At 44.3% G+C, this 13,687-nt stretch overlaps 1 protein-coding gene across 1 annotated transcript; it reads right to left on the reverse strand.

Moving 5' to 3' along the window:
• Window positions 1-4,922: 4,922 nt before the first annotated feature.
• Window positions 4,923-13,423, reverse strand: ZNF639 (zinc finger protein 639). Its single transcript, XM_083177713.1, has 5 exons — window positions 13,049-13,423; window positions 8,965-9,034; window positions 8,469-8,564; window positions 8,248-8,355; window positions 4,923-6,555 (listed from the first exon to the last, which is right to left on the reverse strand). Exons 3-5 carry the CDS (start codon window positions 8,551-8,553, stop codon window positions 5,456-5,458), a joined length of 1,293 nt encoding a protein of 430 aa, XP_083033839.1. The 5' UTR covers window positions 8,554-8,564; window positions 8,965-9,034; window positions 13,049-13,423; the 3' UTR covers window positions 4,923-5,455.
• Between the last annotated feature and the right edge of the window lie 264 nt (window positions 13,424-13,687).

The following is a 13,687-nucleotide window of genomic DNA, read 5'->3' on the forward strand; positions in this document are numbered from 1 at the left end:
CCGTACAAATGTATAGTCTGCAGCACTGTTTCGTGCCTTGCATGTTCATAATTGCTGATATGTGCTTGATTCCTTTTCTCTTTATTATGTTAATGGTTCCTCCGAGGCAGTTGTATGCCTCATTTTTCTTAATGAACCGTGTCCAGATGACAGAATCTGCCGAATGCAGTAAAGTTTTCAAAATTTAAATTCCGTGTGGTGTTTTTTTCCTTGCAAATGTATAGATATTGCTCCAAGCCATACATTGTTGTTTTGCATATTAACCAAACACTGTATATTAATATAAGTCAATTTTGGTAGAAAACTAAGCTGGAAAGGTGGAATTACGGTTTTTGTTTCCAAAAACCATTGTTTTGTCACGGGATATGAGTCTAATTTAGCAAGGTATTGACCTATTAACATAATGGTTTGAAACTTTTGAAAATGAAAAATCGATGGCCCTTATTCTGATCGGTGCGGCCCGATCAGTAATATGCGGTGATGTCCGTCTTGGCGAATCCCTGCCTTCCATACGGATCGCCACCTCCGTCCGTATGCGGATATGTGGCGGCCCGCATGAATGTGGACGGGGATACGCCTCCTCCATGGTGGGAGAAGCCCCTCCATTTGATGGTCGCCGACCATCGAATGCAGGTCCGCAGGCTCCACCAGATCCCGCAACACAAGACCACACCGACACTTGTCTGTGTGAACTCTTGTATGGGGGCCGGCAGCTAACATCCGGCGATGTCAGATGTCTGCCCTGTAGCCACGCGTCACAGCCTCATTACCATGCGTACGCCCCGCGTTTCCATGGGAAGGCCCATGAAACGCGGGGCGTATGCATAGTGTAATGAGGATAAGTAGCCCCTCACGCCACCTGTGCGGCGTATCGAGAATCGTTGCGGCGCAAGCGCCTGCACATGCGCAGAGTGACCTCTGCACATGCGCAGAAGATAAACATCGGCGGACCGTATGCAAGCGGGATTATCCGCACCGATCACAATAAGGGCCTATGTCACACAATTTGCCTCAAGGATGGTAAAAATGAAATTTCTATAATTGGTGCACACATGACCTTTACGTACAGTAGTAATGTAGTGACAAACTATGACATATATGGCTCAAAAAAATTACACACTGGTAAGGTGTTTGTAAGTGATGGGTGGGTTTTTATTTCATGAACACTGCAAATTGAAAAGAACAATTTGGTCAAAAATAATGTAGCCTTGAGGAATATGTATTTCACGAAATGCTTAGTTCCTGCCATGGTACACTTCCAATCCCATTGAAATATTGCAAATACTCCTCTCGTACATTTCTTGCAGATGTGCTGGATCCCTGTGCAGAGGTTGTGACATGAAAGTTGTCAAGGGGGCAAGTCTCAATACTTTCACATGTTGTATCAGAGACATATGGTGTACATGGTCTGACTGTAGTTGGTGAACTTTGACGTAAGAAATTATGAAGGGAACAGGCTGCAAGAACTACCTTGTCAATTTTGCATGGGGTCATATCAATAGTGGTATGGAACACTCTGAATCTGCTACAAAGAATCCCAAAGGTATTCTCTATTACCCGGCGTGCTCTTGACAGTCGGTAATTGAAGATTCTTCTGTCATGATCCAGCGAACGTTGAGGATAGGGCTTCAGTAAATGATTCTCGAGGGCAAAGGCCTCGTCGGCCACAAAGACAAAATTAAGCCCAAACTTGCATTCATTTGCAGTAGGCAAATGAAGTGTACTGTCTTGCAACCTTTGGTAGAATTTGGTTGCCTTAAATGTGCCACCATCTGAGGAGCGACCATTAGCACCAACTGAAACATAAATAAATTCATAATTTGCATTGGCAATTGCCATCATAACGGTGCTGAAGTAGCCTTTGTAGTTGTAGAACAAGGAGCCGCTATTTGCTGGTGGCCTGATTCGAATATGCTTTCCATCTATGGCACCGCCACAGTTTGGAAATTGCCATCTGTCGTCAAATCCTTGAGCCAATTGCAACCATTGGTCCGAATTTCTGGGAAACTAGATGTAGAGAAATTTAATAGTAGTGAATATTTAAAATCGTTTTCAAAATTAGACATGCAAATATATAGTGTATACGTATGCAAGGGCATGTATGTATGCAGGTAGGTATGTATGTATGTATACAAGAATTGATGTGTTTTGAGTGTGAGAGAGAGAGTGACAGAGAGAGAGAAAGATAGAGGCAGACATTGATGTGAGTATAAAAATGCATTGCATGTAATGGCAAAACAGATCTCCAGTGAAAAAGATCCCCGTAGTCTACAGTGACAATCCTGTCCCAGCCACAAACCGATATGTTACAATTTTGCAGCACACCTAGGTCGACAGTCTTTTGGGCGAGATTATCATGGCCAAAGAACCACATGTGTGTGGAGGGGGAAAAGGCCTGACCTGGTGTGTATGGGGAGCGGGGAGCACCTGCCTCCGGGGTCCTGTATGTAGTGAGATTAATGGCGCCACAGTGGCGCCCTGAAATCATCAAAATCCGTGTTCCTCACTATCTGGACCGTGGAGACATCAGATCACTGTCATCTGATTCAGCAGCTATGAACTCCCAGCATAAAGGACCCCAACAGGCGCAGCTAGCTATGTACACAGGTGGACCTATCAACACATAGTACTTTCTGCTCCCTCTGTGCACATGATTAGCATCAAACATTTTCAGAGGGCTGTGGAAAATGGGGTAGTGTCTAGGGGAGTGTAATGCTTGAACTTTGCTGGAAGCTGCGGATCCATGTGTGCAACTTTTCACACACATGCTACCACTGGCCACTTGCCTTGATACATTTAGGTGTTAAAGACCCTGCCAATGGCAGAACATTGCAGCTTATTGATAAGTGTGTCCCTCGGTGTGCTATTGCTGAAATGGTGAGATCTACCAAATGACAATTAGTATGTTATGAAAAGCAAGGGGGAAATGAAACGGATTTACTTGCATTACATATTGCCCCTGATTCTGATCGGTGCGGACACAGGCGATTATGCAGGCCGGACCGTGTGCGCAAAACCCCGCCTTCCATACGGATCGCCAACTGCGTCTGTATGCGGTAAGAAGGTGGCGGAATGGTCCGCACGTGTATTTGCCACGCAATACGCCTCCTCCATCTAAGGGAACCTCCCCCATCATTCGATGGTCACAGACCATGGAATGCAGGAGAAATTGCTCCACCAAGTAGCGCAAGCACACGGACATGTTTCCATGCTAAAGCAGGGATCTGGCCGGCCAGCTGACATCCAGCAATGTCAGATGTCCGCCCCCTACACGTGCGTCACGACTGCATAACCATACGTACGACCAGCGTTTGCATGGGAAGGGCCATGAAATGGGGGGCGTATGCATATGGTAATTCGCACAAATAGCCCTTCACGCACCTCGACAGTCCCTGTTCGGAGTGTTCACAGTTCATGCGGCATTTACCCATATGCCCCGCTCTCACATGCGCAGAGACGCCTCTGCATATGCGCATACACAAAACATCGGCCAGCCCAACGCATGAGTATATATCCGCACCGATCAGAGTAAAGGCTATTCTTACATTTTTCAAGTGAAAGCAAAATATTACCTGGAAACACTTCTTCTTTAACACAGAATATATGGCTTCACACGTCTCTGGAATGATCTGGCCTAAAGCTTGCGCTGATATTCTGGTTGAAAATTTGAGGTCCTCAAACGATCTACCTGTGGCTAGGTAGCGTAAAGTCGCTACTAGCCTATCGTGCGGGGAAATTGCTTTACGCATGATTGTATCCTTTTTCACAATCAAGGGCGTGACCATTAACAGTAGTTCTTGAAAGGTGTGGTCGTTCATGCGCAAATAGTTGCGGTAATCATCAGGATTTGACTCTTGCAATTCCTGAAGGAGTGAGGTATGGGACATGCTATCTCGTTTCAGGAGCCATTCTTTTGTCCAGCAACTACGTTCCTTTCGGTCACCTGTATGATGATGATGGGCCATTTGCATAACTGCGATGCCCTGAGCATATAGTATTTGCGCCTGATACTGGAATTCATCCATAACAAATTTCTGGGAATAGCCCAAATCACCAACAGAATCACTGCGCAAAGGAATTGAAGTCTGTCAGTTTTGGCCTATAAATAAACTCTGATCACTTTTTTTATACATTCAAATTGTTATCAACAACTTTATTGATGGGTTCAAACTTGTCAACTTCAGCCAAAAAAAAGTTCAGAAAAGTCAGGTGAAAAATGTGCTTAAATCGCACAGCACAGCACAGCATCGCATCGCATCGCAAATGGCTAAATAACCATCGCATCGGGTCATGCTAAAATCTGCCCGAAAAATTGTATAGAACCATTGTACAGCAAAAAACGCATAGCACTGTAATCGGTGCGTGTGTGGCCACCATTACCCTGGCTTCTGGATAATAAGCCCTACCCCAAAAATAAGCCCTATCAAAATTCCCATTACCTGAGTGCGTTCACTAACTTCAATGCCCCCAGGTTTGCTCTAACCCCCACTAACCCCCATCACTGCCGCTTGAGGGATGCTGTACAGTACAGTGCTGTTCAGCCGTTGAAGACTTCAGCTCCTGTCCCAGGGATACATTGTGCCCTGCGGATGATGTCACCGTGCTCATCATGCGGCTTCTGTACATGGTGGGAGCGGAGAAGCAGCAGTGCCGGCGGAAAGTAAGAAGAACAACTGGAAGAGTGTTGTAGGTGAGGAGCAGGACTGGGGGAATGGTGCTGTAAAAGGAGGACTGGGGGCTGTGAAAGCAGGACTGGGGGCATGGTGCTATAAAAGGACTGTAAATTAAAATAAGTCCTACCCCGAAAATAAGCCTTATGGTGTTTTTTGCTGAAAAATAAATAAGAGTGTCTAATTATCAGGGAAACACAGTAGAACAGGCGTTAACAGTTAATACATTAAATTTGTGCAAGGGTTTACAACAAGGAACAAATCAGTAAGCCATTTACAAGTATTCCCAATTTAATATTTCCACACATACAGAACATAAATACCCTGCTTCCAATCATTTTATTAGATCCTACAGTATATTAGGTGTTCCATAATTGGGCATCAAAACTTCATACACTTAAAAAAAGAAAAAATGTAACACAACAGCACTAGGGAATATAGTTTAAAGTGTACCATACTTCAGATATCTTCCCCAAGCATCCCACATTAGGTGTGATTTTACGTTCATTGTTTTCACTACAATTAGTCAACTGCTGCATAACAAAAAGCAGTGTTCAGATTATGATTTACATAGATTATATTCCCTAGGAAAGGCAGATTTATTATTTTTAAACATAATGAATACAATTCTAGAACACAGAATCTGCCAGACCGATAAGGAGCTAAGAAGCTTTAGACATTTAAATATTTAGCGTTTTCTCATATTGCATACAGAAATCCTTAGCAGGGAACAGAAGGTCTTTGCAAGCGAACAGCCCTGACATGCGACATGATGAAAGAATAGATCATGTTCTCTCATGTGTCTGGAGATGGTTTTTAAGTTCTTCTTCCGCTCCAAACCTCAAAAGGCAGTTTCCGCACTTATGAGGCAAATCAACAGAATGCCGAAAATCTAGGTGAGTTTTCAGATCCTCTAGCTGACCTGTTGAGTATTCACAATATTGGCACAGGTACACCCCCTCAGAGGAATGCAAGTTTAAATGCTGACTATACTCCAGCATGCCAGAAAACCCTTTCCCGCAGTCATCGCAGACATGAGGGTAGAAACGAGTGTGTTCTATTGCAACATGCCTATTCACATTAGTGTGGAGCCTGCTGCTAAAGCCGCATACTTGGCAGACAAAGAAGTTTTTACATTTATCAAAGCTGATTTTGTTTAAGAGACTGAACTCTCCACGTCCTCCATTGTTATAGGCATCACTGAGCTCTATTAGACGGCACGTGTGTTCATTGACTACATGACTGTGCAGATCCTCGGGATCATTAGTCTCATGCTCACAGAACTGGCATAGGTATTGTTCATCACAACTGTGCTCCTGAAAGTGAAGGTACAGTTCACTACTTGTGCAAAACTGCAAGTCACATTGCTCGCACCAGTAGAGAAAATCATTGAAATGAGCATCTGCCACATGCTGGCTGAGGTTCTCAAAGGAATTGGTCTTGTAGTCACAGTGCTTACACTTCAGTTGCTCCTCCTCATGCACTTTGCCATGTTCCAGCAACAAATCGTCACTAGAGAAACTTTGTTTACACACCTTGCAGATGTGAGACTCTGTACACTTGTGCTTCAGTATCATATGCTGCTTTAGGTCAGAGAAATACTTGCTGTTGTAATCACACTGCTCACAGCGGAACAAGCCGCTGCTGTTGGCCCTCAGTAATGGCCACTTTTGAGCTGCAGTCAGGTTGGATGAAGGGCTGTTCTCTGGATTCTCATGTATCGGAAGTGGGATATCCTTTATTTCCTCCTCAGTGACAGGTGATGGAACACATTCTGGCTCTTCTGTATGGACTTCTACTACTGCGTCTTCATGAGCTGGTTGGGGAATTAATGTAGGAGACTCGCAAATCTCTCTGCTTTCTCCATTGGTACTGGGTGGTTCCTCTAGAGAGCAAACAGAATAACATTTCTTATACAGATCACACAGATTTATGAAAACAAAATAAATTTTAGGTGAAGTTTCTGCTTTTCATCCTGCTCCTACATTAGATTGTTAGTAGAGTATCAATCATTCAATTTTATTTTTTTTATTTAAAGAGCCGTAGTTCAAGTATATTCATCCATCATTGGGGTATATTCAATGCTTTTTAGCAAGCTGTGACGGCGAGCAGTGCCATCAGCACGTGGGTCAGTATTTAACTGACCCCCTGCACTCACCATTTTTCCGGTGAGGTGGAAACGGCAAGTGCAGCCGTCAAAACGGCAAGGCTCGCAGGTGATTGCAGCGGGCTCACTGCATTGGCAGCGAATCTTACCATCCTCCGAGTCCCCCGGAATGTTGAATAGGGCGAGTGGCCAGTGTGGGGGTTAACCGGAGAGGATGGCTTGTTTTTGGCAATCCTCACCAAAAACAAGCCACCCTTGCGGTAGTCCCCCTCACCGGCAGCATTTAAAACAGCCCTTTATCTTTTCCTTACTTGGAGTCCCTACCTGGCACTAAGCAGAGCTCTGGTGTCATGTTGCCTCAGTGAGAGAACCCACATGGTTGGGCCTATCTTAAGTGGTGGAGTTTTTCCAAATGTGGACAATTCTGTTAATATTTTCGGATATAACCACATTTTTATTAAAAAAGAAAAAGAGAACGCTGTTGTATGGACACTTTCTAAACAAAATATCAATTCTTTCTAGACAACTTTTCCATCTGTACAAGTAAATTGTAATATATCGGGAAGGAATCTGCCTTGCCTATTTTAAGTGTTCACTAGACAAAATAATAATACTGAATACAGGGTCTGCCGTTTCCTCCAATCTACCAGGTCTACTGCTGTAGTTAGGAGACTTGCAGCAACTTTACTCACTCACGCCATGACAAAGCTTTATGCAGACAGCATATTGCCAATAATCTGAACGTCCTGTCTACATGAATGTACCATTCACAAATTAGGGGAGTGAGAACACTGCTCCTTGTATTGAAAAGGGACAGAAACAGGATAGGAAGGATTATGGTGGAAAGGGGTAATGATAGACCATTGATAAGTACTATTAGTTGTTTCCCTAAAACTGCATTTTAAGTGTTAGGGGGATATTCAATCTCCGGCGAGCACCTCCCATCGGGGAGATGCCCGCCGGGCCCTATTCAATGCTGTCTCCCCCGACAGCATTGAGCAGGGTATCTCGGCAGAACGAGTCCGACATCTCTAGCTGTCGGGCTCGTTCTGCCGAGAAAAGCCGGGAAGTGACGAGCTGCCGGCTGCAGCTCGCCTCTTCCCGGCGGCAACTCGCGGCCACGCCCCCTTTTCGCTCCCCGGCAGGCGGGACATTGAATCCCGCCTGCGTGTTCTCGGTCGAGCTGACCGAGAACGGGACTGGGTCATGGCGGTCGAGCAAGCTCGACTGCCGTGACCCTGACATTGAATACCCCCCTATGTCGTAATATCCTCTAATATGCAGTAAAAACATGAAAGAGCCATTAAATGTGTAAAAGTAATGTACATAACTTGCACATACTAATTACATGTGAGGTGTTGCTACAATAGATAACCAAGGGAGGAGTAGCACCATTATGGTATGGGAGGGGGACAGGGTGGGGAGATCTCATCCTAAACCTAATAGCGATTTCTTTCTAATTCTACTCACCTTCAGTCTCAGGAACTTTAGGATCAGCCTGAATTATAGAGCAGACGCTGTAACAGTGATCAAAAAATATTCCATTGTTCTCAACAGTTTTGACTGGAACAGCAACCTCTGGGGGGGAAATAAAAAAGATCTATATTTAAAGTATCTCTACATAAACAGACAATGTTCTAGAAGACATGCGTAACACAGGCACCTGAACACACTGCCAGCGACCCACATACCTGGAGAAGTGACTGTAGCAGTCTGTACCGCATAGCGGGAAGGAAAGGAGGTCTTCCTTTTCCGTTTCTTCGGATGCTCATTCATATTTCTGCAATCTAAAAAACAGATTAAAATATTCCATTTGTCTGAAGACCATTAATTGCTAAATAAAATGAAATGTTCTACACGTGAAGTTAGTAGAAAACAAGATATGCCACAGGAACAAAATGTTCCAAACATCCAATTGTGTAAAAGCTGGGTATACACCTAACAACGTGGTAATCCTGCGATGGGCCGATACGATGTAACAATATATAGTGCCCCTGTAAACAATGCATAATCTACCATAGAACATTGTTACAATATCAATGTTAACAGCCTGCATTCATTAAATGTTGAACTGGATGTATACGCTATTCGATGGTGGCTTCGATCCACCCTGGATTGCAATAGTGGCCAATATGTTGTATAGCAGGTACCCAGCTTTAATCTCAGAAATAATTGTATATTACTTACAGCTGTTGTCCACTCTGCCCACAGAATGATGAAGAGGAAAATGTCCTAGGCAACCAAATGTTCGCTGAGCCTACAAATACAAACATAAAACTATGAAGAAAAAGGTAAGAGAAAGGAGCCAGAAATAGCACTGCCTCACAGGCAACGGTTACCTCCTACAGAATTATTGCCCCCAGCTGTACCCATAACAATGCTGCCACTCTGCCTTATTGTTCAGATCCACTGCCAACCACTTTTCTCACAGTGGATCAATAAAGGCAAATGCTAAACTAACAGATGGTGAATGATTTGTACCTACAACCATCATTACCAGCAGAAATAGCTTACATACATTTGGATTGAAAGCTTTTCAATAAGATATCAATGGATGTTTCATGGTATTTGCATCACACAATCAGTACAAAAGTTATAACTGCTGGCACTAGCCAGATAGAGAAGATCTGGAAGTTAAATAACAGCTTGCTGGAGGGGAGAAAATTACAGGGCACATGCGTTACTGGCCAGTGAAGGGGGCAAAGAACTTACCAAAAGGTAAAAACAAATTACAGAGCAAGAGAGGACAACAGGGGAGGAGAGGGGGGGGGGGGGATACTTGATGAAAGGAAGAGAAGAATGAAATAACTTGGTTGGGTGTTCTCAGAAATTAATAGCAGGAGAAGGAGGGTTGAAATTAACTATAAGGGAGGAGTATAGTATAAGTAAAGGTCCATACAAACTGGGCAATTTTGTCCAGCGTGTATGGACAGCGATACCAGCGCTCATCTCTGGCCAATACACACTGGGCGGCTTTTGAGCTCAAAGTAGCTTAAATGACAAAACTGAGCTGCTTTCAGCTCGAAATCGCCCCGTGTGTATGGGCCTTTAGGATGGAGAGGATAGCAGTGTATAGGAGAAATCCTCAGATATACTACGGATGACACCCTAGAGAAACATGCTAGGTGCCTTTTACGTCCTTCTGCATTCTATAAGGCTTGCACCTACTCTATCATTGACTGCTTAATAGGATTATCATCACTCTCCAGCTATGGTACAGGACACAGCAGGTCATTGGGTTTCCAGGAGACCTGAACAACTGTGTAAAATTGCCCATACACAGTACAATAATTATATGCGATTTGCGTGCGATTCAATACGATCTAGTTCAAAAAGTATGTGCAGCACATACCTTATCAAGCCTGGTAATATCTCCTCAAGTCATATGCTGAAGCTTTCTTCATGCAGTGTACTATCAGCCCCAATCCATTAGGAGTATTTAAATGAATACCTACAGTACTGCTTCTTTCTTCCAAGTTGCACTTTTATATTGTTCTTTTTAATAATTTCTTAATGGAATAAATTGCTTATATGCTATTTTTATAGCCTAACCTGCGAGTCCTTTATAATTAAACTGTTTATATTTTACAATTAGACTTTATCCATTACTTTTGTATTACCCTTCTTAATTCATTAAGGTGCGTACCCACGGTACGCTTTATCTTCCGTATGATATTGTATACGATTTACCAGGAAAGTCCCAGTGGTCAAAAGCATAAGATTTGTGCTTAAAATAACTTACAATGTGCATAAGATATCATATACGATATGACATCACATCTGTACTACACTATACTATCTTATGCTTTCTAGCCAGATTGAGTTGCATGCTCACCCGAGCAGCTTCCTCCCAGACGACCGGCGGGAGCGCGCATCGTACGTTGGATAGTGCGTACACACGGTAATATCTAGCATGCTATTCGAAACTAGCTAGATAGTGTGCTAGATTTTGCACTATATCTTACCGTGGGTACGCACCTTTACAAGTAGAGCTCTGATATCAATAGAAGGTATGGACTCCGCTCCTTGCAGCTGCTAGCTAATAGTGCAGTGGTGCCATCTTGAGGATTTTTTATGTATTGCTTAAGGTTAAAGCGAAGGATTTCATAAGACCTCATGTTCCTGACTAGTTATAAAATATTATGAAGTTTAAATTCCATCAGATATCCAACCTACCCGGACATGGCTGCAAGAAGAAACTCGACCCCAGATTGAACAGGTGGATGCTTAGGATGGTAAAAAAAAAAAAAAAAGAGGCAAGGAAAAAGAAACAAGCTGCACTCCAAGGTGAAGTTCAGTGTCAGGTCGCATCATCTGACTTATTAAAAGGGATAGTGGGCTGCACGCAAGAAAGCCCAGGACTTAGCTTTTGCAAAAGCCACAATACTTCTGTGAGACTGTACTTTGGTCAGATTTGTCAAAAGCAGGGCTCAGTCTATTATTGAAGTGCCCAAATACAAACTGTGCTGTAGCTAAAAAGCTTAAGTGAAAAGTGACATCCAGTACACTTGAAACATAAAAAAAAAAAAAGCTTAGACAGTGCTCCAAGTTGGATGGGAATAAAGGAATACTGTCGCTTTAAACTGGAGCATGTATATTCTCCAGAGGTTGTCTCTTAACTTTCTGATTAATAATAAAATAACATAAATCAGCATGAAAATAAGTGTCCCAAGGCAAGACTGGAACATGTGTCATTACTGTCCCCAATTAGATGGTAGTCCAGTTGACCCTCAAGAAAAGTCAGGTGGCACAAGCCAGGTCCCTCCACGATGGGCACAAAGTTACCAGAGCCCCGCTTTACGGATCCTTCCTCAGAAGCGTGGTTTTGGCTCTGGCGTAGCCCAGTATTTAAATGCCGGTAAGTAATGCACACCTGTGTCCTATTTCCTGTTTATGATTATAACTAGGCATGCGTACCCAAACAGATCTTATATGACTGTGTTCCAAAGAACCAGAAGTAGCGGTCATATGCGCTCCTCCGTCGCAATTTTCACAATATAGGAATACCTTTTATGTGCCGCAAAAGCGGTTTGCCCCCTGTTCTGTAGAACAGTGGTAAAAGGGTGTCACTCTACAATGTCCCTAATGCAGTGGTTCCCAAACTGTGTGCCGTGGTACCCTGGGGTGCCTCAAGACACTTGCAAGGGTGCCTTCTAAACAGGAAATCGGACGCAGGTGTTCGTGACCCACCGGCCTTTAAATACTGGACTATGCCAGAGTCATAACCACGCTTCTGAGGAAGGATCCACAACACGTAAAGCGTGGCTCTGGTAACTTTGTGCCCATCATGGAATGTGTGGAGGGACCTGACCTGGCTTGTGCCACCTGACTTTTCCAGAGGGTCAGCTGGACTACCATCTAACTGGGGATGGTAACAACACATTTCCAGTCTTGCCCTGGGACACTTCATGCTGATTTATGAGATTTTATTATTATTCAGAAAGTTAAGAGACAACAGCCTCTGGAGGATATACAGGCTACAGTCTATTATTATTATTATTATTACACAGCAGATCATTGACTAGGGCCATGCTACAAAATGCAGCATGGCCCCCGCCACACATCGGCAAGTATGTATGTACTTGCTGATACCGGGACCTGTCCTCGCAGCAGCCAATAACAATATGGGACAAAATATCAAGTAAAATGATCTTTTCAGCTTTATGTATTTATAATGTTTATAGTCTAGTGCAGCCAGGATAGGTGCTATCTATTGCATAATGGTCCAACCAGATTTCTAAGGTGATTGGCGATCTGTATGACATGGTCACACAGCAATTTTGGCCTGGGGTCAGGAGGATGGGCACATGAGAAAGAGAAAAAAAGTGAGGTTATGTGTGTACTGTACAGTGGGATAGGATTGGATAGGAGAGGTTTATGAAGGCTGTATGGGCAGATCCAGAATTATATAAGCTAGCCTAATAATACAGCCTGACACCTATATGTGTGATATAAGCTAGCAATGCCTGCCTCTAAGGTAGCATAGAGCATGTCCTATACTATGTATCCAATAATATACTGCATTACTGCACAGTAGAACCTGACCTAATGTATAACGACTATTAAAATGTAGTTTTATCAATAACTTGATAACCATCAGAGTAACCTGACCCAGGACAGTGTTGTTCACCCACATCTAGGATGCTTGCATAAGTGCCAGCGCCGCCAGGCTGTGGGCGCAGGTACATGATGGCATGGCCACCATTAGGTACATACCTTGTTACCAAAGAGAAATGAATGGGAGGCATTAAGCTATGCCCCCAATACTTACACTCCAGATGGGGCTGATATATAAACAGTCTCAGCCACTGCGCCCTAGACGCCAGACGCCAGACTCCAGAGAAGGACAGGAGAATATGGCGGTGGCCCCCCGCGCCAGCCTACGCAGCCTCCCTCTGACAGGGCGGAAGGTAGTCACGCAACATGGAGATCACCCCCACCGGCCCACCCCCTCTCCGAGGCCCGGGAGAAGCGAGAGGAGAAACATAGAGAGAAGGGCACCGGCAGTGCGGAGAGCAGGAAAAACGACGACGACATCTAGTGGTCGCCCACCATATAGCATCTACAGTACTGTTTGATGACCGAAAAAATGAGGGTATGGGTAAAAACCGGACCAGGACAAGACCCCCGGACCGCCGGACCGGACATCAAACTCTGCATTTTGGAGCTTGCAGCATCCGGTCCAGGGGGTGTCCTGTCCGGGGGTGTCCTGTCCGGGGGGCTGCCTGTGACACATATCACCAGGGAGAGGAGGAGGGGTAGAATAAAGCCTCCCTGTATGGTCCGGGCATGTAGCAAAAACCGGACGGTCCGGACCACACGGGGAGGCTGTAATCTCCCCTCCCCCATGTCCCTGGTGCTAGCTATCACAGAGACCCCCCCGGACAAGACACCTCCCAGACGAGACATC

The sequence above is a fragment of the Crinia signifera genome, chromosome 3 (genome assembly GCF_055691185.1).
Source record: "Crinia signifera chromosome 3, ASM5569118v1, whole genome shotgun sequence".
Taxonomy (NCBI): domain Eukaryota; kingdom Metazoa; phylum Chordata; class Amphibia; order Anura; family Myobatrachidae; genus Crinia; species Crinia signifera.

Coding starts and splice junctions, on each gene's coding strand:
- ZNF639 (XM_083177713.1), bottom strand. CDS start 8,553: ATGAATGAGCATCCGAAGAAACGGAAAAGGAAGACCTCCTTTCCTTCC. Junction 8,356..8,468: donor TGCTACAGTCACTTCTCCAG/GTATGTGGGTCG, acceptor TTTCCCCCCCAG/AGGTTGCTGTTCCAGTCAAA. Junction 6,556..8,247: donor TAAAGTTCCTGAGACTGAAG/GTGAGTAGAATT, acceptor TTTGCTCTCTAG/AGGAACCACCCAGTACCAAT.